Genomic DNA, 27,067 nt, shown 5'->3' with positions numbered 1-27,067 from the left:
GTCCTCTGGCACTATTCCTGTAGCCAATGATGACATAAAAATCAAAGCCAAAGGTCCAGCAATCTCTTCCCTGGCCTCCCATAGAATCCTAGGATAAATCCCATCAGGTCCCGGGGACTTATCTATTTTCAGCCTGTCCAGAATTGCCAACACCTCTTCCCTACGTACCTCAATGCCATCTATTCTATTAGCCTGGGGCTCAGCATTCTCATCCACAACATTATCTTTTTCCTGAGTGAATACTGACGAAAAATATTCATTTAGTATCTCGCCTATCTCTTCAGACTCCACACACAATTTCCCATCCCTGTCCTTGACTGGTCCTACTCTTTCCCTAGTCATTCGCTTATTCCTGACATACCTATAGAAAGCTTTTGGGTTTTCCTTGATCCTTCCTGCCAAATACTTCTCATGTCCCCTCCTTGCTCGTCTTAGCTCTCTCTTTAGATCCTTCCTCGCTACCTTGTAACTATCCATCGCCCCAACCGAAACTTCACACTTCATCTTCACATAGGCCTCCTTCTTCCTCTTAACAAGAGATTCCACTTCCTTGGTGAACCACGGTTCCCTCGCTCGACGCCTTCCTCCCTGTCTGACCGGTACATACTTATCAAGAACACGCAGTAGCTGATCCTTGAACAAGCCCCACTTATCCAGTGTGCCCAACACTTGCAGCCTACTTCTCCACCTTATCCCCCCCAAGTCACGTCTAATGGCATCATAATTGCCCTTCCCCCAGCTATAACTCTTGCCCTGCGGTGTATACTTATCCCTTTCCATCATTAACGTAAACGTCACCGAATTGTGGTCACTGTCCCCAAAGTGCTCTCCTACCTCCAAATCCAACACCTGGCCTGGTTCATTACCCAAAACCAAATCCAACGTGGCCTCGCCTCTTGTTGGCCTGTCAACATATTGTTTCAGGAAACCCTCCTGCACACACTGTACAAAAAACGACCCATCTATTGTACTCGAACTATATCTTTTCCAGTCAATATTTGGAAAGTTAAAGTCTCCCATAATAACTACCCTGTTACTTTCGCTCATATCCAGAATCATCTTCGCCATCCTTTCCTCTACATCCCTAGAACTATTAGGAGGCCTATAAAAAACTCCCAACAGGGTGACCTCTCCTTTCCTGTTTCTAACTTCAGCCCATACTACCTCGGAAGAAGAGTCCCCATCTAGCATCCTCTCCGCCACCGTAATATTGCTCTTGACTAGCAGCGCCACACCTCCCCCTCTTTTGCCTCCTTCTCTGAGCTTACTAAAACCCCGGAACCTGCAACATCCATTCCTGTCCCTGCTCTATCCATGTCTCCGAAATGGCCACAACATCGAAGTCCCAGGTACCAACCCACGCTGCCAGTTCCCCTACCTTGTTTCGTATACTCCTGGCATTGAAGTAGACACACTTCAAACCACCTACCTGAACACTGGCCCCCTCCTGCGATGTCAAATCTGTGCTCCTGACCTCTATACTCTCATTCTCCCTTACCCTAAAACTACAATCCAGGTTCCCATGCCCCTGCTGCATTAGTTTAAACCCCCCCAAAGAGCACTAACAAATCTCCCCCCCAGGATATTTGTGCCCCTCAGGTTCAGATGTAGACCATCCTGTCTGTAGAGGTCCCACCTTCCCCAGAAAGAGCCCCAGTTATCCAAAAATCTGAATCCCTCCCGCCTGCACCATCCCTGTAGCCACGTGTTTAAATGCTCTCTCTCCTTATTCCTCATCTCACTATCACGTGGCACGGGCAACAACCCAGAGATAACAACTCTGTTTGTTCTAGTTCTGAGCTTCCATCCTAGCTCCCTGAAAGCCTGCCTGACATCCTTGTCCCCTTTCCTACCTATGTCGTTGGTGCCAATGTGGACCACGACTTGGGGCTGCTCCCCCTCCCCCCTAAGGACCCGGAAAACACGATCCGAGACATCACGTACCCTTGCACCTGGGAGGCAACATACCAAACGTGAGTCTCTCACGCTCCCACAAAATCTCCTATCTGTGCCCCTGACTATAGAGTCCCCAATTACTAATGCTCTGCTCCTCTCCCCCCTTCCCTTCTGAGCAACAGGGACAGACTCCGTGCCAGAGGCCCGTACCCCATGGCTTACCCCTGGTAAGTCCCCCCCCCCCACAAGTATCCAAAGCGGTATACTTGTTTCTCAGGGGTACGACCGCAGGGGATCCCTGCACTGACTGTTTTTTCCCAGTCCCTCTTACAGTTACCCACCTATCTCCAATCTTTGGTGTAACGAATTCCCTGAAGCTGCTATCTATGACCCCTTCTGCCTCCCGAATGATCCGAAGTTCTTCCAACTCCAGCTCCAGTTCCCTAACTCGGTCTTGGAGGAGCTGGAGATGGCAGCACTTCCTGCAGGTAAAATCAGCAGGGACACTAACTGCATCCCTCACCTCAAACATCCTGCAGGAGGAACATTGCACTCCCTTCCCTGCCATTCCTCTAACTTTCTACCAAGATCTGGCTAAAAAATAATAATAATATAATAAAATATGGTACTTACCTCAGACCAATGGGTTTTATTATTAGGTTAGAGGAGGAGGGCGGGTGGGAGACACTACACGTGTAGTGTCTCGGGTTTCCTCTCCACCAGAATTTATTGGAGAGGGTCTTCCCAGACGTCCGCGGGTCGACTTCCTGTTCCCGCCTAAAAAAACTAATTTAAAATAAAATAAAGAAAAGGAAAAATTCTCAGCTCCTGCTGAAATTGACTAACCAGCCAGCTGTTCTCACGCCGCCGAAATCGACTGGCCTGCCCCTGCAAAGACAAGTGCTTTTAAAGGTTGACTTACCTCCCAGCAACCTCCTTCCGCAATGCTCCCGCTGAAACTGACTCACCACTCACCAATGACCACTGACTCACCAATCTTCCTAAATTAAGCTTATGCAAGGTTCCCCAGTTCCTGGCCATCTGGATCTCTAGGTACCGAAAATCCCTTGTTACTCTCCTCAACGGCAAATCATCTATTCCCCTGCCCTGTTCCCCAGGGTGCATCACAAACAGCTCACTCTTCCCCATATTCAATTTATATCCTGAAAATTCCCCAAACTCCCTGAGTGTCTGCATTATCTCGGGCATCCCCTCCACTGGGTCCGCGACATACAACAAATCATCCGCGTATAGTGACACCCGGTGCTCTTCTCCTCCCCTAAGTACTCCACTCCACTTCCTAGAGCCCCTCAGCGCTATGGCCAGTGGCTCAATTGCCAACGCAAACAGTAACGGGGACAGAGGACATCCCTGTCTTGTCCCTCTGTATAGACGGAAGTGGTCAGATCTCTGCCTATTTGTAGTCACACTTGCCACCGGGGCCCCGTATAGAAGCTGAACCCATCCAATAAACCCCTCTCCAAATCCAAATCGCCTCAACACTTCCCACAGGTAATCCCACTCCACTCTATCAAATTCTTTCTCTGCATCCATCGCCACCACTATCTCCGCCTCCCCCTCCGGCGGGGGCATCAGCATCACACCCAGCAGCCTCCGTATGTTAGTGTTCAATTGTCTCCCCTTAACAAACCCCGTTTGATCCTCGTGAACCATCCCCGGGACACAATCCTCCATCCTCGTCGCCATCACCTTGGCCAAAAGCTTGGCATTTGCATTCAGGAGGGAAATAGGCCTGTAAGACCCGCACTGCAGCGGGTCTTTGTCCCTTTTCAAGAGCAACGGTATAGTCGCCTCCGACATCGTCGGGGGCAACGTCCCCCTTTCCCTGGCCTCATTAAAGGTTCTCGTCAGAAGCGGGGCCAGCAGGTCCACGTATTTCCTATAAAATTCCACCGGGAACCCATCCGGTCCCGGGGCCTTCCCTGCCTGCATGCTCCCAATCCCTTTTACCACCTCCTCCACCTCAATCTGTGCTCCCAGTCCTGTCCTCTCCTGCTCCTCAACCTTCAGGAATTCCAACTGGTCTAGAAAGTGCATCATTCCCTCCTTCCCTTCCGGGGTTGAGCCTTATACAGCCTCTCATAAAATGCCTTAAACACCCCGTTCACCCTCTCCGCTCCCCGTTCCATCTCACCCTCCTCGTCCCTAACCCCTCCAATCTCCCTCGCCGCCCCCCTCTTCCTCAGTTGTTGGGCCAGTAACCGGCTCGCCTTCTCTCCGTACTCATACTGCACTCCCTGTGCCTTCCTCCATTGTGCCTCCGCCTTGCCCGTGGTCAACAAATCAAATTCCGTGTGCAACCTTCGTCTTTCCCTGTATAGTCCTTCATCCGGAGCCACCGCATACTGCCTATCAACCCTCAAAATTTCTCTCAACAATCTCTCCCTCTCTTTGCTCTCTTGTTTCCCCTTATGGAGATCAGTTCCCCTCTGACCACCGCCTTCAGTGCTTCCCAGACCACTCCCACCTGAACCTCTCCGTCGTCATTAATCTCCAGATACCTTTCGATACATCTCCTTACCCTTACACACACCCGCTCGTCCACCAACAATCCCATATCTAATCTCCACAGTGGGTGCTGTTCCTTTTCCTCTCCTATTTCCAGATCTACCCAATGTGGGGCATGGTCCGAAATGGCTATAGCCGAGTACTCCGTCCCGGCCACCTTCGGGATCAGCGCCCTTCCCAGGACAAAGACGTCTATCCGAGAATACACCTTGTGGACATGGGAGAAGAAGGAGAACTCTTTACTCCTAGGCCTAGTAAATCTCCAGGGATCCACTCCTCCCATCTGCTCCATGAAGTCCTTAAGCACCTTGGCCACTGCCGGCCTCCTCCCGGTCCTAGACCTGGACTGCGGTGTCCAGCCCTGGATCCAGCACCGTGTTGAAGTCTCCCCCCATTACCAACTTTCCCGCCTCCAGGTCTGGGATACGCCCCAGCATATGCTTCATGAAGTTGGCATCATCCCAGTTCGGGGCATATACGTTCACCAGAACCACCGCCTCACCTTGCAATCTGCCACTCACCGTCACGTATCTACCCCCACTGTCCGCCACTATGGTCCACGCCTCAAACAATACCCGTTTCCCCACTAATATTGCCACCCCTCTATTTTTCGCATCCAAGCCCGAGTGAAATACCTGTCCCACCCATCCTTTTCGTAATCTGACCTAATCCGCCAGTTTCAGATGCGTCTCCTGCAGCATGACCACATCTGCCTTTAATTTCTTTAGGTGCGCAAGTACCCTTGCCCTCTTAATCGGCCCATTCAGCCTTCTCGCGTTCCACGTGATCAACCGGGTTGGGGGGCTCTTTACCTCCCCCCCCCCCCCCCCCTCGTCGACTTGCCATCCTCTTTTTTTTAAAGCAGCTCCTCACCCGGTTCCCACGCACCCACTTGTCCCCCCAACGGTGTCCTCCCGTCCCGACCATCCCATCCCGTAGCAGCTCTCCCTTCCCCTTAACAGCAGCAACCCAGTGTCCCCCCCCCCCGTCCGTCCGTCCCCCGCTAGATCCCCCTCTAGCGTGATTGCTCCCCCCATGTTGCTTCCAGAAGTCAGCAAAATCTGGCTGACCTCGGCTTCCCCCGTTTATCCTCAGCCTCCCATTGTGTAAGGCCCCCTCTTTCCTGCGCCCCCTTTTCCGCCACAATTACCATAGCGCGGGAGCAAAGCCCGCGCTTCCCACTCTAATGGCGCAGCTCCCTCTCTCCTTCCCCCTCTCCTTCCCCACCGGCGCCCACAGTTCACCATACCCCCCCCATCGAGGGGAAAGAGAAAATTCCCCCCCCCTTCCGATTCCCAGTCCCAAGCAATCACACCACTGCTTTATTCCAAAAGTTCTTTCTCTCTCCAATCTAGTCCAGCTTCTCCTCTTCAATGAATGTCCACGCCTCTTCTGCCGTCTCGAAGTAGTGGTGTTTCCCTTGATGTGTAACCCACAGTCTCGCCGGCTGCAGCATACCAAATTTAACTTTCTTTCTATGGAGCACCGCCTTGGCCCGATTGAAACTCGCCCTCCTTCTCGCCACCTCCGCACTCCAATCCTGGTACACGCGGATCACCGCGTTCTCCCACCTGCAGCTCCGTGTCTTTTTCGCCCATCTCAGGACCATCTCCCTGTCTTTAGCGGTGAAACCTCACCACTATAGCTCGAGGTATTTCTCCCGCCTTCGGTCTTCTCGCAAGGACTCGATATGCTCCCTCCACTTCCAAGGGGCCCGTCGGGGCCTCCGGTCCCATTAAGGAATGAAGCATTGTGCTCACATATGCCCCGATGTCCGCTCCCTCTGCACCTTCGGGAAGACCCAAAACTCTTAGGTTCTTCCTCCTCGAGCTATTTTCCGGGGCTTCCAGCCTCTCCATACACCTCTTATGCAGTGCCTCGTGTGTCTCTGTCTTCACCACCAGGCCCTGTATTTCGTCCTCATTTTCGGTAGCCTTTGCCTTCACGCCACGAAGCTCCAATTCTTGGGTCTTCTGCGCCTCCTTTAGCCCCTCAATCGCCTGCAGCATCGGGGCCAGCACCTCCCTCTTTAGCTCCTCAACACATCTCCGAAGGAACTCTTGCTGTTCCGGGCCCCATACCAAACTGCCTCCCTCCGCCGCCATCTTGCTTCGTGTTTCCCTTCCTTGCCGCTGCTCCAGAGGATCCTCTGCAATCCGGCCACTATTATCTCCTTTCTCCATGTACATCCGGGGGGATTCCCCTGTTTCACCGCACAATGGGTTTAGCCGTCAAAAATTGCCGTTCGGGCTCCCAATAAGAGCCCAAAAGTCCGTTCAAACGGGAGGTGCCGAAACGTGCGACCTAGCTGGTCATCGCCGCACCCGGAAGTCCCTTTGCCTTCTAATTCTTGATCGTTCCAGCAATAGGAACAGCTTCTCTCCTTTAATTAAATGCAAACTACTATTTGGTGTGAACTGGCCATTAGCTCTGACTTGCTGCTGGATCCTAGATCATTTTTAGATCTCTGATGATGGTTTCTTCTTTTATTTTTTTTAATTTAGAGTACCTAATTTATTTTTTCCAATTAAGGAGCAATTTAGCATGGCCAATCCACCTACCCGGCACATCTTTGGGTTGTGGGGACAAAACCCACGCAAACACGGGGAGAATGATGTGCAAACTCCACATGGACCTGACCAGAGTCGGGACCTCGGTGCCATAAGGTAGCTGTGTTAACCACTGCGCCACCGTGCTGCCCTCATTGGTGTTTTTCTAAAGTATAAGTGTTTTTATATTTTTGTGAATCGGGGTGGCACGTTGGCACAGTGGTTAGCACTGCTGCCTCACAACGCCAGATACCCGGGTTGAATTCCAACCTTGGTTGACTGTGGAGTTTGTACCTTCTCCCAGTGTCGGCATGGATTTCCTCCGGGTGCGCCGTCTTCTTCCTACAATCCAAAGATGTGCAGGTTAGGTGGATTGGCCCTGCTAAACCTGCCCCCTTGTGTCCAGGGATGTATAGGTTAGGGTGGGGGGAGTGGACCTCTTTCTTTCAGAGGGTCAGTGCAGACTTGATGGGCTGAATGGCCTCCTTCTGTACTGTAGAGATTTTATGATTCTATGAAATTTTGTTTTGACAGGTCTCTCTTTATAATGCTCGATAGCCTGAGTAGCATGGATGGCTCCATTTGTTCAGTGGCTCAGGCCTGGCTGAACCAATGTGTCCAGAGACATGACATTGCCAGGATCCTTGAGCCACTGCTTCTGCTGCTGCTCCATCCAAAAACCCAGCGTATCTCTGTGCAACGAATGCAAATAGAGAGGCACATAAGTAAATCCAAGAATACACCCATTGAAGAAGATGCAGTTAATTACTTGCGAGGAATTAATGGTGCAGATGGTGAGCATTCTTTTATGTGAGAAGTCAGGTGTATTTTATTTAGTTAACATTTCCATGATAGTAATCTTCTGTGCCATGTGAATTCCAACTATTCTGAATTGCAACCTAAATAAATCCCTGCTTGCCTTGAATCTTCCTTGAAATGTACCTTTTTAATGGTACCTGTAGTGCTTTCCTGTAATCCCACACCTGCTCAGGTTTGACTCACAACTGTGAACTGCGTTAGCATTTTTTCTTCTGGGGAAAAAAAAATGGCAAGGTGCCAAAACTTTTCATCTTAGACTCGTCAGAACTGATGCAAAAATGCTAAATTTCAAAGCCAGCCACAATTTATTTTGCATGAGAAAAAGGTGCTGATTGATTGCAAGTGAACTCTGGTCAAGGCATTATCACTATGGAGAATGCACCAGGGAGCTATTGCCCTCCACACTTTTGTTGAATTCAAGAAAAGGCACAATGTCTGGACATGTTCCTTTTGCCAACAGAGGACAGGACCCTGTGTATGAGAATATGTAAGTGAGCCATTTGTTCCCTTTCAAATTAGCACACTTGCATCTGTCCTGATGAATGCAAGATGAAAAGTTTGAACTTTTTTTTCAGCAATACTCAAGTTCTGTACTAAGCCACTATCTTCTGTTAAATGGCCGCTGCTCGTAATAAAATGGTCTTATGGACTAAGAAGGGAAAAGTGGTTTCAAATATTTGAAGATTTTCCCCAGTTGGATACCACACATGCTACAGTTGAAGATTGTTATCTAATTCCCTGCCTCTTTGAGGTGTTCAGTTTGCAGGAAAAAACATTAATTTGTTGGAAGTGGCAAGAGTGCAACGGTAAATTTAATTGGTAATGTTTGTATTGAAAGGAAATATCAATGGTATTAATTGCAGGTAGAAAGTGGACAGTGTAAAACATGCTTTTTGAAACTCTTTTAAGGCTTGATTTCTGTTTAAACAAATTGTTAACAAGCTTGACTTCAGAAAATCACTGTCGATATTAACTTTCTTTCTGGTATCATTTATCCCATAGTTTTTGGACACCTATCCTTTGATTCTGGAAAACACACTGTTTCTAAGGGAACTATGAACAAACATATCGGTGCAGAAGAAATGGAGAACTTCAGTTTTACAGTAAACCCTCTGAGTGACAGATTGTCTATGCTGAGCACTAGTAGTGAAACCCTACCATTTGGAGTGTCAGATGTCGATTTACAGGAGCAATACGCAGATATCCTACATAGTTCAGAATCTGGTTGTTCCCAGTCCTCAACAGGAGATAACAGCAGTTATGAGGCAGAACCATTGAGCATGGGCAGTGCTACGACCAATGGGAATTCACAGATTTGGTCAGAAGACTCGGTGGATGTAATTGTGCAGCAAGTGGTTTCACATTTGATCAGCAGCGTTGTAGATGGATTAAAAGACCAGCCTGAATCTCTCGAGTGCCAGGTTCCAGCTCAGATGGAAATCAATGTATTGGGGTCAAGTGTTAGCATACAGGCAACAGAGTGTTCTTTTCAAAATGAAACTAAAAGCCTACATATTAGAAGTTCCCTGAATGGAATGATCAAGTGTAACAGCCCTGAAAGTGTGCTGTCTTCAACTGATGATGGCATTGGGACCATGTCTGGAAGCCTAAGTAGACCCAAATCCGCACCATCGATCACAGTATCTGAAGATCCTTTGTCTAAATACAGTCTTTCTGCAGAAGAGATGCAGTCATTAAAAAGAAGCCCTACTGGCAGCCATTTAGGACCACACAGTAAAATGATGGCAAAATCGTCTGACAGAGAACTTGGCTTCAAAGATTTTCCTAAACCACCTGGTGCAAAACCCAAAATAAAAGTAAGCAAAAAGAAGGAAGATGATAAAAAGAAGGCACAGAACGAAAAAATGAAACCACCTAATGTGTCATTTGGTGATAGCTTGGATCTGGAGAACTGGTATAGCTGCGGTGAAGGTGAAATTTCTGAAATTGAGAGTGATATTGGATCTCCAGGAGTCTGGAAAACATCAAAATTTCATATTCATCCTTTATACCAGCATGTTCTACTCTATCTTCAAGTGTGTGACTCCACAAGGGCTTTACATGCACTTTCTGCAATTGAATCTATCTTGAAAGCAAATCCAGTAGCATTTGTGAGTGCCATTTCCACCACCAGTGTAAATAATACCTACACTCCACAGCTCTCTCTGCTCCAGAATCTAATGGCCAGGCACCGAATTTCTGTCATGGGCAGGGACTTCTACAGTCACATTCCACTTGATTCTAGCCATGCTTTCCGTAGTTCAATGTACATAGAGATCATTATCTCTCTCTGCTTGTACTTTATGAGGAGTTACTACCCAGCCCATGTAAAAGTGACTCAACAGGACCTTTCTGGAAACCAAAATTTGCAAATCGTGAGCATACAGATCCTCACCTTACTTTTTACTGAGCTGGCAAAAGTGACTGAAAGTTCAGCGAAAGGCTTTGCCAGCTTTATCTCAGACATGTTGCTGAAATGTAAAGTTCAGAAGGTAGTCCTTCATTGCTTGCTTTCCTCTGTCTTCAGCGCACAGAAGTGGCATTATCTGAGAACAGCTGGGAAGAATGTAATGGCCATTGAAGAGGGGTTATCTGAGGACAGTATCATCAACTTTTCAGCAGATGAAATTGACAATTGTAGCACATTGCAGGCTCAGCTACTAAAGCTGGTGCAGCGTTTGATTGTTTTGGAGCACAGAGTGATGGTTGCATCTGAAGATAGTGAGACAGGATATGAATTTGTTACCTCTGACCTAGAGAATAGTAATCCACAACAGCCATTGACTTCCTTACAATATCTACACTCCCAACCAATTACGTCTCAGGGAATGTTCATCTCTGCTGTAATTAAGGCATTAAATCAACCTTTTTCCTGTAAAATGGACTCTCAATGGATTGGGTTAATAACATCAACTCTTCCATATATGGGGAAAGTACTGCAAAAGATGGTGACAACTGTGACGTTACAACTTTGCCGAAACTTGGACAACCTAATCCATCAGTATAAATATGAATCTGGAATGTCGAACAGCAGGTATTACTGTTAAAAGTCTTGAGTTTTGTTATGTTTAATTTTTTTTCTTAAGATTTATTCTTCATTCCACACATTGCAAAAACCCAGTTTAGTAGGTTCTGGGGAAAACCATCTACTGAGCACAAAAATGAAAATGTCCTATACAGGTGTAAAACCTTTTAATCCAATTTAGCAGCTCATTGTTCCTCAGTTAAGAATTGCAACTACTTTAGCATCTCTCCTGAGCAGGTTAAATTAATTCAACAGAATATTGAAGACCAAGTCCAATTTTTGTAATATAAACAAAAATGTTGAACATAATCAACAAATCCGGCTGCGTTGGCAGAGAGAGAAGCAGTCAATGTTTTGGGACTATGACCTTTCACTAGAACTCAAACATGTTGTGGATGTAACCAGTTTTAAGCAAGTGCAAGAACCATGAGAACAAAGCATTTTTTAAACATGAAAATGTTGAGTTTAATACAGTACCCCTTCATTCACTCTCCCTTACCTGCACGGATGTACTCTAATTTAAAGGATAACACAGGTTACAGAATATATCTTGTGCTATAATGTTCTGATTAAACACACAGTCCTTGTAACCCAACATGCTAACTGGTCAGACAACACCCCACTCTGAAACCAAGTGACAGGTGCTGCTCAATGGATTTTCTGTGGATTTCTCTTCAAATTCTCCCCCCCACCCCCAGATGATTGTCACAGAGTTTATTTCAAAATTCCACTTTCAAAGACACACTTTCAACCAATGCTTTCCATCAGCTGTTTTCATCCAGGATCCAATTCCAGGTTTTCTAACTAGCCTCTCAAATAAGGCTTTCTCTCAGCTGTGTTAGCAAGGATCTGCCTCCAGGTTTTTCAGCTCTTTTAGTATTCCTTTGTCTTGAATCACAAAATGCATCCAATTTTCTACACAAACTCAAACATTCAGTTCCAAACAGAATACTATTGTTTCCAAAAGCTGTTTCCAATAAGAACACCAAATTTACAATTACATCAGATATGTGGCTTTTCTGTAGCCAACCACGTCAGTTCTTCACTTCCCTGAGCTGACTTTAATGGCCAGTACCCTGTTCGTCACGGTAGCACAGTGGATAGCACAGTTGCTTCACAGCTCCAGGGTCCCAGGTTCGATTCACGGCTTGGGTCACTGTGCGGTGTCTGCACGTTCTCCCCGTGTCTGCGTGGGTTTCCTCCGGTCGCTCCGGTTTCTTCCCACAGTCCAAAGATGTGCAGGTCAGGTGGATTAGCCATGCTAAATTGCCCTTGGTGTCCAAAAAGTTTTGATGGGATTACCAGGTTACGGGGATAAGGTGGAGGTGAGGGCTTAGGTAGGGTGATATTTCCATGGGCCAGTGCAGACTCGATGGGCTGAATGGCCTCTTTCTGCACTGTAAATTCTATGTCTATGTTCCAGTGGCAGCTCTTCTTTGTTCCTTTTTTCTTCACTATTCCTAGAGTTTCTTTTTCATTCCGTTTTCCTCCTGTTCTTTAGCTTCTCTGGAGCTTGCTTTTTTTTGGTGCCCATTACTCCATTGTAACGCTTTCCTGCTTCTAGCAGAGCCGAGAGCTGTTCCCTCGCTAGATTCTTATCATCAATTGCCTGGATCCAGTTCAGCGCTAACACTCAATAAATCTTCCATCTGAAAGTTGCCCCTGGTTGCTAAGCAACATCTCATTCTTTCTCCAAGCTCATGTTTATTTTTCACGTCGTACACTCTTAGCACAGTAAAAACACAGTTTAAACTGAAATCAAAACCCCCATACATGCAAACACCTTGTTTAACATTAATCTAACTAGAGTAAAACCCTTTCCTACACAAAACAATATATTAAACCCACTTAAATTGGCTATTTTATATCTAGTATTTAACAATACAAATATAGATCACTGTTTCCGGACACAATATTATCTGAATTACAGTGTAACTATTCACATGCACGTATGGAGTTTGCACATTCTCCCGTGTCTGCGTGGGTCTCACGTCCACAACCCAAAGATGAGCAGATAGGTGGATTAGCCATGCTAAATTGCCCCTTAATTGGGAAAAAAAGAATTGGGTACTCTTTAAAAAAAAAATTTTAAACTATTCACATGTACAATAATGACCTCCAGCTTGACCTCACTATCACTTCTCTTGTTGCTAAATTAACAGACTGCTGATCCAACATCCAGTCGTGGATCAGTGGAAATGTCTCCCATTTAAATATTGGGAAGACTAAAGCTACTGTTTTCAATCCTTGCTACAAACTCTATTCCCGAGCTACTGATTCTATCTCACTCCCTGGCAACAGTCTGTGGTTGGTGTTATATTCCTTTGTTAGCCGCAAAGAGAAACGATACAGAGGTGGCACACTCTGGATTCTTTCAAACATGATGAGAGGTTTAATATGTTGCTTATATAATCGAAGATGGAGATCTACAAAGATCGTGCAAACGCTCTGCTAACGTCACTACACATCACGTGACCAGCAGGGTTGTATTCCCAGATACATAACAGTTGACAACTTTGGTCCTTTATTTGAGCCCAAGATGAGATTCCAAACACACATCCTATGCTACCATTAAGATCAACTACTTTCTCTGTAGTATTGCTAGATTCTGCCCCTACCTCAATTCAGCTGCTGCTGAAACCTTCATACCTTTGTTACCTATTGATTTGACTATTTCATTGCACTCCTTGCTGGTTTTGTACATTCTACCCTCTGTAAATTTTAGGTCACTCAGTATTCTGCTGCCTGTATCTTAACTCACGAATCCCATTCATCTAGCAATGCTGTGCTCACTGACCTACATTGGTTCCTGGTCAAGCACTGCCTTGATTTTATAATCCTTCTTGTTTTCAAATCCACCCTTAGTCTTTCCTCTTTCATTCTCTCTAATCTCCAGCTCCACAATCCTCTTGAGATTACTAATTCTGGCCTGTTTTAAATGCTCCACAATTTTTGGCTATGTCTGCAGCTATCTAGGCTCTAAGCTCTGGAATTCCATCCCTAAACCTCTCCTTCCTCTACCTCTTTTTCTTCCTTAAGTGCGCTCCTTAAAATGTATCTGTTTGATCAAGCTTTTGGTCATCTACACTCATATTACCGTCTGTGGTTTGTTGTTTAATTTTGATTTTTAAAGCTCCTGTGAAGTCCCTTGGAATGCTTCATGATGTTAAAAGTTGTTCTGTCATTCAATCAGATCATGCCTAATCATTCTTAAAAAATTTTCATGGGATATAGGTTTCACTGGAAAGACCAGCATTTGTTGCCCATTCTGAATTGCCTTTGAAATGAGTGGCTTGCCAGGCCATTTCAGAGGGCATCAATGTGTCACCCAAATTGCTGTGTGTCTGAAGTCAAATCTAGGCCAGAGTGGGTAAAGATTGGAGATTTTTTTCCCCTAAAGGTCGTTAGTGAACCAGATAGTTTTTGCCGACTATCAATAATAGTTTCATGGTCACTATAAGTGAGACTTGCTTTATTTATCAGTTAATTGAAATTCCAACTGCTGCCATAACAGGATTTCAACCCTAGTTCTGAACTCCAGGCTTCTGGATTACTAGTGACATTACCACCACATACTCTCTGCAACCGAACTCCACACACACTTTTGAATATGTGTTCATAGGATGCAGGCATTGCTAGACTTCAATCTTTGAGCTATGCTTTTAATTCTCTAACCTTATTCACTGTACTCCAATTTGCTTGTGACGTTAGGCAATGATTCAATTGTTATCTTGATGCTCTGCTTTTTAATTCAGCCCCCAGCTGCTCATACTCTCTAAGCAGAACCTCTTTACTAGTCCTATCTGCATCGCTGGTGCATACATGGACAATGACAACTGGATCCTCTCTTTCCCACTTCAAGTTCCCCTCTGCTCAGAACAGATGTCCCAGATCCCGGCACCGGGCATTCAGGACTCAAACTCTCAGCCACAGGGAATTGTGTCTTACCCTACTACCACTACATTTCTATTCATTCTCACTGCTTAAATGGCTTCCACAGTGCTACGGTCAGTTCATTCATCTACTCTGCAGCTCTCCTGAACCCCACACTTGCATCTACACTGGCTGCAAGAGCCTCATACCTGTTGGTCAATTGCAAGGCCTGAGGTGCATCCACTTGTAGCTTCTTAATTCCCATAACAGCTCCAATAGCTGTCACACCCACATGTCCCTGACTATTGACCAAATTAGATGTCCCTTTCGTAAGGGGTGTAACCACCTCCTGAAACAAAATGGCCGGATAACCTTTCCCCTCCCTGATGGATTGCAGTCTTTGCAGCAGGCCTCCAGCTCAATAACTGAGCCAAAACCCGTCCAGCCCAGATGTGTTTGCCAAGGATTACACTGGAGTCTAAACCATCCATATAATGCAGCTGCTGATACGTCACCTACCCTGCCATTCTTACAGTGTTTAATTAGTTTGCTGATTACATTTTATGTAATCTCTCTAGTCTTGCCTCTGTTTATAATTTAATTATTTCGATAAGTGTGCAACTGATCCATATTGAAATTCCCCAATTAAGATAAATAGGAAATACTCACAAGCCAGTCTAAATACCAGTTTTATCACTATTAGCAACCATTACGACTCAGAAAATCCAACAATGTCTAACTTCACCCAAGCTTTTTAAGTTACATGTGAACAATATCACCAACCAATCAACTACCCGTTTTCCTGCAATGTCACAAACATGGTTTGTCTGTCCAGAACTACAGGTTTGATAGATCTTATTAAATATTGCTGTGTGTCTCTGGGTCCTCCTCTCCTGATCTTATTAGATATTGCTGTATGTCTCTGGGTCCTCCTCTCCTGATCTTATTAGATATTGCTGTGTGTCTCTGGGTCCTCCTCTCCTGATCTTATTAGATATTGCTGTGTGTCTCTGGGTCCTCCTCTCCTGATCTTATTAGATATTGCTCTCTGACTCTGGGTCCTCCTTCCCTGATCTTATTAAATATTGCTGTGTATCTCTGGGTCCTCCTCTCCTGATCTTATTAGATATTGCTGTGTGTCTCTGGGTCCTCCTGTCCTGATCTTATTAAATATTGCTGTCTGACTCTGGGTCCTCCTTTCCTGATCTTGTTAAATATTGCTCTCTGACTCTGGGTCCTTCTCTCCTGATCTTATTAAATATTGCTGTCTGTCTCTGGGTCCTCCTCTCCTGATCTTATTAGATATTGCTGTCTGTCTCTGGGTCCTCCTCTCCTGATCTTATTAGATATTGCTGTGTGTCTCTGGGTCCTCCTGTCCTGATCTTATTAAATATTGCTGTCTGACTCTGGGTCCTCCTTTCCTGATCTTGTTAAATATTGCTGTCTGACTCTGGGTCCTCCTTTCCTGATCTTGTTAAATATTGCTCTCTGACTCTGGGTCCTTCTCTCCTGATCTTATTAAATATTGCTGTCTGACTCTGGGTCCTCCTCTCCTGATCTTATTAGATATTGCTGTCTGTCTCTGGGTCCTCCTTTCCTGATCTTATTAAATATTGCTGTCTGTCTCTGGGTCCTCCTTTCCTGATCTTATTAAATATTGCTGTCTGTCTCTGGGTCCTCCTTTCCTGATCTTATTAAATATTGCTGTCTGTCTCTGGATCCTTCTTTCCTGATCTTGTTAAATATTGCTGTCTGTCTCTGGGTCCTCCACTCCTGATCTTATTAAATATTGCTGTCTGACTCTGGGTCCTCCTCTCCTGATTTTATTAGATATTGCTGTCTGTCTCTGGGTCCTCCTTTCCTGATCTTATTAAATATTGCTGTCTGTCTCTGGGTCCTCCTTTCCTGATCTTATTAAATATTGCTGTCTGTCATTGGATCCTCCTTTCCTGATCTTGTTAAATATTGCTGTGTGTCTCTGGATCCTCCTCTCCTGATCTTATTAGATATTGCTGTCTTACTCTGGGTCCTCCTCTCCTGATCTTATTGAATATTGCCGTCTGCCTCTGGCTCCTCCTCTCCTGATCTTGTTAAATATTGCTGTCTGTCTCTGGGTCCTCCTCTCCTGATCTTATTGAATATTGCTGTGTGTCTCTGGGTCCTCCTTTCCTGATCTTGTTAAATATTGCTGTCTGTCTCTGGATCCTCCTCTCCTGATCTTATTAGATATTGCTGTCTGACTCTGGGTCCTCCTCTCCTGATCTTATTAGATATTGCTGTCTGTCTCTGGGTCCTCCTCTCCTGATCTTGTTAAATATTGCTGTCTGTCTCTGGGTCCTCCTCTCCTGATCTTATTGAATATTGCTGCCTGTCTCTGGGTCCTCCTCTCCTGATCTTATTAAATATTGCTGTCTGTCTCTGGATCCTCCTCTCCTGATCTTATTAGATATTGCTGTCTGTCTCTGGGTCCTCCTTTCCTGATCTTATGAGATATTGCTGTGTGTCTCTGGGTCCTCCTCTCCTGATCTTATTAAATATTACTGTCTGTCTCTGGGTCCTCCTCTCCTGATCTTATTGAATATTGCTGTCTGTCAGAAGTAGGCCATTTGGCCCTTCGAGCCTGCACCACCAGTTAATAAGATGCAGCTTATCTGTTTGTTTTTGAGTTCCACATTCCCATCCATCCCCCCTCCACCCCATCACATCCTGCCAGTAAGACAATGACCCATTTATGCATACTCCCTGTTTCCTTCCAGCCAGCCAATCTGCTATCCAGGCCCATAGGTTACGCTCTCCACCATGAGCTTTCTGTTTTCCACAATTGCCTTTGGTGCGGCACGTTATCAAATGCTTATTGGAAATCCAAGTATAGTGTATCTATTGGCTCCCTTCTATGCCCAACGCATGTTACTCCTCCAAAGAACTCTAATAAATTGGTTAAACATAATTTCCCTTTCATAAAACCATGCTGATAATTCCCGATTACCTTCAGTTTTTCGAAGTGCCCAGACATAACCTCTTTAATTATTGATTCCAACACTTTTCCTGATCTTATTGAATATTGCCGTCTGTCTCTGGCTCCTCCTCTCCTGATCTTGTTAAGTATTGCTGTCTGTCTCTGGGTCCTCCTCTCCTGATCTTATTGAATATTGCTGTGTGTCTCTGGGTCCTCCTTCCCTGACCTTATTAAATATTGCTGTGTATCTCTGGGTCCTCCTTTCCTGATCTTATTAAATATTGCTGTCTGTCTCTGGGTCCTCCTTTCCTGATCTTATTAAATATTGCTGTCTGTCTCTGGATCCTCCTTTCCTGATCTTGTTAAATATTGCTGTGTGTCTCTGGATCCTCCTCTCCTGATCTTATTAGATATTGCTGTCTGACTCTGGGTCCTCCTCTCCTGATCTTATTGAATATTGCCGTCTGTCTCTGGCTCCTCCGCTCCTGATCTTGTTAAATATTGCTGTCTGTCTCTGGGTCCTCCTCTCCTGATCTTATTGAATATTGCTGTGTGTCTCTGGGTCCTCCTTCCCTGATCTTATTAAAATATTGCTGTGTATCTCTGGGTCCTCCTCTCCTGATCTTATTAAATATTGCTCTCTGACTTTGGGTCCTCCTTCCTGATCTTATTAAATATTGCTCTCTGACTCTGGGTCCTCCTTTCCTGATCTTGTTAAATATTACTGTCTGACTCCGGGTCCTCCTTTCCTGATCTTGTTAAATATTGCTCTCTGACTCTGGGTCCTCCTCTCCTGATCTTATTAGATATTGCTGTCTGTCTCTGGGTCCTCCTTTCCTGATCTTATTAAATATTGCTGTCTGTCTCTGGGGCCTCCTTTCCTGATCTTATTAAATATTGCTGTCTGTCTCTGGATCCTCCTTTCCTGATCTTGTTAAATATTGCTGTGTGTCTCAGGATCCTCCTCTCCTGATCTTATTAGATATTGCTGTCTGACTCTGGGTCCTCCTCTCCTGATCTTGTTAAATATTGCTGTCTGTCTCTGCGACCTCCTCTCCTGATCTTATTAGATATTGCTGTCTGACTCTGGGTCCTCCTCTACTGATCGTATTGAATATTGCCGTCTGTCTCTGGCTCCTCCTCTCCTGATCTTGTTAAATATTGCTGTCTGTCTCTGGGTCCTCCTCTCCTGATCTTATTGAATATTGCTGTGTGTCTCTGGGTCCTCCTTTCCTGATCTTGTTAAATATTGCTGTCTGTCTCTGGATCCTCCTCTCCTGATCTTATTAGATATTGCTGTCTGACTCTGGGTCCTCCTCTCCTGATCTTATTAGATATTGCTGTCTGTTTCTGAGTCCTCCTCTCCTGATCTTGTTAAATATTGCTGTCTGTCTCTGGGTCCTCCTCTCCTGATCTTATTGAATATTGCTGCCTGTCTCTGGGTCCTCCTCTCCTGCTCTTATTAAATATTGCTGTCTGTCTCTGGATCCTCCTCTGTTTGTTTTTGAATTCCACATTCCTATCCATCCCCCCTCCACCCCATCACATCCTGCCAGTAAGACAATGACCCATTTATGCATACTCTCTGTTTCCTTCCAGCCATCCAATCTGCTATCCAGGCCCATAGGTTACGCTCTCCACCACAAGCTTTCTGTTTTCCACAATTGCCTTTGGTGCAGCACGTTATCAAATGCTTATTGGAAATCCAAGTATAGTGTATCTATTGGCTCCCTTCTATGCCCAACGCATGTTACTCCTCCAAAGAACTCTAATAAATTGGTTAAACATAATTTCCCTTTCATAAAACCGTGCTGATAATTCCCGATTACCTTCAGTTTTTCGAAGTGCCCAGACATAACCTCTTTAATTATTGATTCCAACACCTTTCCCATGACAGACATCAAGCCAAATGGCCTCTAGTTTCCTGGTTTTCCATTCATCCCCTCTTGAATAAAGGTATTTGTTAGGATACTAGACCAGATCCCAATTTTCAATAGGATACCAGATGAGAATCCCCAAACGATTTCTCAAACTTTGAGGAAAGGATCTTGGCCGTTGAGCGGGGAGGAGGTCGGGAAGCTTGGCCATCGAGCGGGGAGGAGGTCAGGAAGCTCAGCCATCGAGCGGGGAGGAGGTCAGGCTGCTCGGCCATCGAGCGGGGAGTAGTTCAGGAAGCTCGGCCGTTGAGCGGGGAGTAGTTCAGGAAGCTCGGCCGTTGAGCGGGGAGTAGTTCAGGAAGCTCGGCCGTTGAGTGGGGAGGAGTTCAGGAAGCTCGGCCGTTGAGCGGGGAGTAGTTCAGGAAGCTCGGCCGTTGAGCGGGGAGGAAAGCAGGAAGCTCGGCCTCTGAGCGGGAGGAGTTCAGGAAACTCGGCCGTTGAGCGGGGAGGAGGTCGGGAAGCTCGGCCGCTGAGCGGGAGGAGTTCAGGAAGCTCTGCCGTTGAGCGGGGAGTAGTTGAGGAAGCTCGGCTGTTGAGCGGGGAGGAGTTCAGGAAGCTCGGCCGTTGAGCGGGGTGGTGGTAAGGAAGGTTGGCCATCGAGCGGGGAAATGGTCAGGAAGTTTGGGTGTCGAGCGGGGAGGTGATCAGAAAGCTTGACCGTCGAGCAGGGAGGAAATCGGGAAGGTTGGCTGTCGCGCAGGGAGGAGGGAGGCACCAAAGGAAAGGAGGGAAAAGGCAGAAGGGCAGGTTAAGACAGTGGTAAAAAGGCATATGGAGCACTTGCTTTTATCGATCGAGGCATAGATTACAAAAGCAGGGAGGTCATGTTGGAGTTGTATAGAACTTTGGTGAGGCCACAGCTGGAGAACTGTGCAATTCTGGTCACCACATTATAGGAAGGATGTGATTGCACTGGAGGGGGTGCAGAGGCGATTCATCAGGATGTTGCCTGGGATGGAACATTTAGGTTTTGAAGAGCGGTTGGATAGGTTTGGGTTGTTATTGCTGGAGCAGAGAAGATTCAGGGATGATCTGATTGAGGTGTGGAAGATTATGATGGCGTGGACAGGGAGCAGCTGTTCCCTGTAGTTGAAGGGTCAGTTACGAGGGGACACCAGTTCAAGGTGAGGGGCAGGAGGTTGAGGAGGGATTTGAGGAAAAACATTTTTACCCAGAGGTTGGTGACGGTCTGAAATGCACTGCCTCGGAGGGTTGCCTCGCATCCTTTAAAAAGTACCGAGATGAGTACTTGGCACATCATAACATTCAAGGCTATGAGCCATGTGCTGGCAAATGGGATTAGGTAGGCAGGTCAGGTGTTTTTCATGCATCGGTGCAGACTCAATGGACCGAAGGGCTTCTTTTGTGCTGGATTATTCTGTGATTCTGTAATGCCTAATGTAGACCATGGCAAAACGCCTGCAGTCACACACTTCAACTGATATATTGTTTAAAGACATTTACCCAATAAGAAACCACACATGTCGGATTCCACTGAAACAATTGCAACTTTATCAAATAGATAGAGCATGCAAATTCATTTAACATTGACTACAATACTTCTGTATATGTGCCTGAGACCTTCCCAGTAATACTTTCTGTATATGTGCCTGAGACCTTCCCAGTAATACTTTCTGTATATGTGCCTGAGACCTCCCCAGTAATACTTTCTGTATATGTGCCTGAGACCTTCCCAGTAATACTTTCTGTATTTGTGCCTGAGACCTTCCCAGTAATACTTTCTGTATATGTGCCTGAGACCTTCCCAGTAATACTTTCTGTATATGTGCCTGAGACCTTCCCAGTAATACTTTCTGTATATGTGCCTGAGACCTTCCCAGTAATACTTTCTGTATATGTGCCTGAGACCTTCCCAGTAATACTTTCTGTATATGTGCCTGAGACCTTCCCAGTAATACTTTCTGTATATGTGCCTGAGACCTTGCCAGTAATACTTTCTGTGTTGTGCACAAACTTGTACGGATTATGGCAAAGTTGGCAGGATGTAGAAATTCTTCTGTGTCTCTGCCTCTCCCCCTCCCTCTCGCTTTCTCCCTCTCGCTCTCTCTATCTTTTCTCTCTTTCGTTCTCGCTTTCTTTCTCTTTCTCTCTCTCTCTCTCTCTCGTTTCTCTCTCTCTACATCTCTGTCTCTCTCTCTCTCTCTCTCTCCACCGCTACCTCGATCTCTCTCTCTACCTCAGCCGACTCTACAAAGAACAACAAAACGTACAACACAGGAACACAGGCCCTTCGGCCCTCCAAGCCCATGCCAATCATGATGCCCTAACTTTAAAAAAACCTTCTGCTCTTACTCCGTCCGTATCCCTCTAATTCCTCCCGATTCATGTCCCCATCCAGATGCCTCCTATGTTGCTAATGTGCCTGCTTCCACCACATCCTCTGGCAGCACGTTCCAGGCACCCACCACTCTGTGTGTGAAAAACGTTACCCGTACGTCTCCCTTAAACATTCCCCTTCTCACCTTGAACCTGTGCCCCCTTGTAATTGACACTTCCAACTTTGGAAAAAGCCTCTGACTAGCCACCCTGTCGATGCCTCTCATCGTTTTGTAGACCTCTATCAGGTCTTCCCTCAGCCTCCATCTTTCCAGTGAAAACAATCCTAGTTTATTCAAACTCTCCTCATAGTCAAGACCCTCGAGACCAGGCAACATCCTGGTAAACCTTCTTTGCACTCTCTCCAAAGCTTCCATATCCTTCTGATAATGTGGTGACCAGAACTGCACGCAATACTTCAAATACGGCCTAATCAAGGTTTTATATAGGTGCAACATGATTTCCCAACTATTGTACTCCATGCCCTGGCTAATGAAGTCAAACATGCCATTTGCCTTCTTAATCACCTTTGGCCACCTGCAATGCCACTTTCAGGGAACTGTGGATCTGCATGCCCAGATCCCTCTGTATGTTAATGTTCCTAAGGTTCTGCCATTTACAATATAATTCATACCTAGATTTGATCCTCCAAAAGGCATCACCTCGCATTTGTCCAGATTAAACTCCATCTTCCATTTCTGTGCCACGTCTCCAATCTATATCATCTGTTTTACCTGTTATACTTCTTTCATTGAAGCAAATGCACTCCAGGCCTACAGTCCCGCTGAGCCCTGCGGCTTCCCTCTACCTGCTCTTATTCTGCAGATGTTTATCTGAGTCTCACTTTTTCCCACAATCTCTACACTTACTGGCCTGCTGGTCCGGATCCCACCCCCCGCAACACTAGTTTAAATCCTCTCGAACAACACCAGCAAACCTTCCGCCCAGGATATTGGTGCCTCTCCAGTTCAGGTGCAATCTGACAGGTGGGGCTGTTTAGCACAGGGCTAAATCACTGGCTTTGAAAGCAGACCAAGGCAGGCCAGCAGCACGGTTCAATTCCCGTAACAGCCCCCCCCGAACAGGCACCGGAATGTGGCAACTAGGGGCTTTTCACAGTAACTTCATTGAAGCCTACTTGTGACAATAAGCGATTTTCATTTCACCTGTCCTTCTTGTACAAGTCCCACCTTCCCCAGAAGACAGCCCAGTGATTGTTATATCTAAAGCCCACACTCCTACAGCAGCTCTTTAGCAACGTGTAGGTAGAGTGTCGGTCAGTCTTGGTTTTAGGTTTCTTGGTTGATGGAATAGATGAGGGAGAGAAATTCAAGGTCAGCCTCCAGCACATATATCTTTCTGGTATTTTCCAAAAAGTTCTCTCGTGTCTTCCAACCAAGGTACAGCCCTTAATTGATTTCAATGTGTCCCGGAACGTTGCCGTTTTCCTCTGTCCAGGTGCCGTTATGTCCGGAGAGAGGGTTCAGATGCAAATGTCTCCTTTGTCTCTACTAATGTTATGTACATCTTGTGCCCATTAATGCTCATTTGTTATGATGTTTCCAGTTAACACCTAATTGCTGAATGCCCGGTGGGACTGCGCTCTGTCTCATTTTGCAAGACTGTGCATTTCAGCAGGCTTCAAACAATCTGCTTTTAAATCCCATCATCCACCTCAGTTGGCCAACATTTAGCTTAAATGTCCCAGCTTTGACTCCAAAGGATATTTTGGCCTTAGAGGGGGTGCACGTAGGTTTACAAAAATGATACCTGAACTATGGGGGTTAAATTACAAGGAGCGATTACACAGATTAAGCCTGTTTTTGCTATAATTTGGAGGGCTATGGGGTGATCTGATCAAAGTCTTCAAAATATTAACAGGGAAAGTCACAATAGATAAAGATAAACTTGTCGTGTTCGGTACACTGGTATAACATTGGCTGCAACTGGATGCAGCTTAGATCAAAAAGATACTCCAGACCTTGAAGTTAGTTCAATCAGGTTTATTGAACTAATGGCACAGTAAGCACAGTTCTCTGAGTTTGACTCTCTGCTAACTTAAGTGTGGTTACTCTGTCTGACTGAACCAGCCACGTGGTGGAGGTGTGAGATTGTGACAACACCCTTGACTGACTCTCTAGATGTTCATCAGTGGAAAGCGGTAGAGTGTGAGTGCCTCGTGTCTTTTATAGTCTGATCCCACCCCTGAGTGTCCTGCCTGCTTATTGGTCATGTCCTGTTTTCTGTGTCCATTAACTGCTTGTCTGTGCCTGCCTATATGTCATTATGTGTGTGTCTGCATATCATGACAAAACTATTTTCACTGGTTGGAGATTCTAAAACTAGGGGCATATTCTAAAAATTAGGGCTAGACCATTCAGGAGAGATGTGGCAGCGGGTGGCAGAGGCCTTTGGAACTCTCTCCCACAAACAGCAGTTGAAACTAGAATAGATGTTAATTTTAAATCTGAGATAGATAGATTTTTATTATGCAAAGATATGAAGGGTTATGGGCCAAAGACGGGTATTAATGAAATGAAATGAAAATCGCTTATTGACACAAGTAGGCTTCAAATGAAGTTACTGTGAAAAGCCCCTAGTCGCCACATTCCAGCACCTGTTCGGGGAGGCTGTTACGGGAATTGAACCATGCTGCTGGCCTGCCTTGGTCTGCTTTCAAAGCCAGCGATTTAGCCCTGTGCTAAACAGGTAATGGCGCGACTGGCTTGAGGGGCTGAATGGCGCACTCCTCCTCTGTTCCTAAGTCCGAATCGGGCGCTTCAGATCATTAAAGATATAAGAGACAAATTGAAGGCAATTCTGGAAAAAATTCCAGAACAAAAGAGATAGAACTCAGAAAACATGTACTTAAGACTTTGAGGAGTTTGCAAGATGTAGGTTCTCTTTCCTGCTCGATGCCACTTGTAAGAATAAATGACAATACTTAAAAATTAAGGACGATATTGGGAAACTGGATGATCTTGCTTTTTGCTAAAAGAGTGGTAAACATGAGGAACAGACTACCAATAAAGGTGTTCATAGAACAAAGAAAAGTATAGCAGAGAGGAATAGGCCCTTCGGCCCTCCAAGCCTTTTTTAAAAATTAATTCATGGGATGTGGGGGTCGCCGGCTGGTCCAGCATTTGTTGCCCATCCCTGAGGGCATTTAAGAGTCAACCACATTGCTGTGGATCTGGAGTCATGTGTGAGCCAAACCAGGTAAGGACAACAGATTTCCTCCCCTAAAGGACATTAGTGAACCAGATAGGTTTTTACGACAATCAACAATGGTTTCATGTTCAGCTTTAGACTTAATTCCAGATTTTTTTTTTTTATAATTCAAATTTCACCATCTGCCATGGCAGGATTTGAACCTGAATCCCCAGAACATGACTCTGGGTCTCTGGATTACTAGTCCAGCGACAATACCACTACGCCACTGCCTCCCCAAGCCTGCGGCAACTATGCTGCCCGTCTAACCTAAAAGCACAGTGTTTAGCACTGTTGCTTCACAGCGCCAGGGTCCCAGGTTCGATTCCTGGCTTTGTCACTGTCTGTACGTTCACCCCGTGTGCATGGGTTTCCTCCGGGTGCTCCGGTTTCCTCCCACAAATCCCGAAAGACGTGCTGTTAGGTGAATTGGGCATTCTGAATTCTCCCTCAGTATACCCGAACAGGCTCCGGAATGTGGCAACTAGGGGATTTTCACAGTGAATTCATTGCAGTGTTAATGTAAGCCTACTTGTGACAATAATAAAGATTATTATTGTTATAAATCTCCTACACTTCCGTATCCCTCTATTCCCATCTTATTCATGTATTTGTCAAGGCGTCCCTTAAACGCCACTCGTACCTGCTTCTGCCACCACCTCCGGGAGCAGCGAGCTCCAGGCACATATTAAGGTTTTTCTGACTGCTTGAAAAGGGACAAGACCAGGTCAGCAACCCTTCACAAGTGACGAGCCAAGTTTTCATTTATTCACTAATTTAAGTTTTGCTTGCCAGTAATACATTCTAACATTTATACGGTCTTTATATAATTACGTTATTGATTTATTTTAAGTAAATAAGGTTTTTAAAATGCTTAAGAAGCTTCATTTAAAATTAAGTTCAGTGAGCACAAACTCAAGTTGACCAAAACTGAGCAATTTCACTCCTCAGCCATAAAGATGTTGGATTGAGAAGGAGAAAGAAGTTAGTGTAGAAGTAGGTGATCTTTCTGCAGCTGAGATTGGACTGCATTTTTGGGGTAATGTGTTGGAAGCTTTACCCTGCAGCTGTGCTCTCCTGTTTGACATTGATAATGGTGCCATGGCGGCACTGCTGCCTCACAGCGCCAAGGACCCCGGTTCAATACTAGCCTTGGGTGACTGTGTGGAGTTTGTACATTCTCCCCGTATCCACGTGGGTTTCCTCTGGGTGCTCTGGTTTCCACCCACAGTCCTAAAATGTGCAGGTTAGGTGGATTGGCCATGCTACATTGCCCCTTAGTGTCAAAAGATTAGGTGAGCTTATGGCGATAGAGCTGGGGAGTAGGCCTGGATGGGGTACTCTTTCGGAGGGTCAGTGCAGACTTGGTGAGCTGAATGGCCTCCTTCTGCACTGTAGGGATTCTATGATTCTATGAACTGGAAAACAAGCTACAATCGGCAACAGGTAATTAGCATTAATATCACAAAATTAAAATTAAATAAAATATTAAAGTAATAATCAGCACCACATGCTCTGTAATATGTGACACCTTTCATTTTTACCATCACGACCATCATTGTTCTCACTGGAACGACGGAGGTTGAGGGGCGACCTGATAGAGGTCTACAAAATTATGAGGGGCATCGACAGAGTGGCTAGTCAGAGGCTTTTCCCCGGTGTAGAGGGGTCAATTACTAGGGGGCATAGGTTTAAGGTGCGAGGGGCAAGGTTCAGAGTAGATGTACGAGGCAAGTCTTTTACACAGAGGGTAGTGGGTGCCTGGAACTCGTTGCCGGAGGAGGTGGTGGAAGCAGGGACGATAGTGACATTTAAGGGGCATCTTGACAAATACATGAATAGGATGGGAATAGAGGGATGCGGTCCCAGGAAGTGTAGAAGATTGTAGTTTAGTCGGGCAGCACGGGCTTGGAGGGCCGAAGGGCCTGTTCCTGTG

General features: G+C 45.8%; 1 protein-coding gene across 9 annotated transcripts in view; it reads left to right on the top strand.

Annotated features, from left to right (window-relative positions):
* dop1a (DOP1 leucine zipper like protein A) overlaps positions 1-27,067 on the top strand; it is a 431,858-nt gene that overhangs the window by 217,043 nt on the left and 187,748 nt on the right. For all 9 annotated transcript variants that reach the window (XM_072502754.1, XM_072502737.1, XM_072502731.1 and 6 more), the window contains 2 exons: positions 7,509-7,768; positions 8,796-10,827. In XM_072502754.1, the coding sequence (XP_072358855.1) occupies positions 7,509-7,768; positions 8,796-10,827 (2,292 nt within the window). The remainder of the gene's footprint in view (positions 1-7,508; positions 7,769-8,795; positions 10,828-27,067) is intronic.

Source organism: Scyliorhinus torazame, chromosome 1 (genome assembly GCF_047496885.1).
Source record: "Scyliorhinus torazame isolate Kashiwa2021f chromosome 1, sScyTor2.1, whole genome shotgun sequence".
NCBI lineage: Eukaryota > Metazoa > Chordata > Chondrichthyes > Carcharhiniformes > Scyliorhinidae > Scyliorhinus > Scyliorhinus torazame.
The sequence above is the reverse complement of the archived record's forward strand: the minus strand, read 5'-3'. Positions and strand labels throughout refer to the sequence as shown.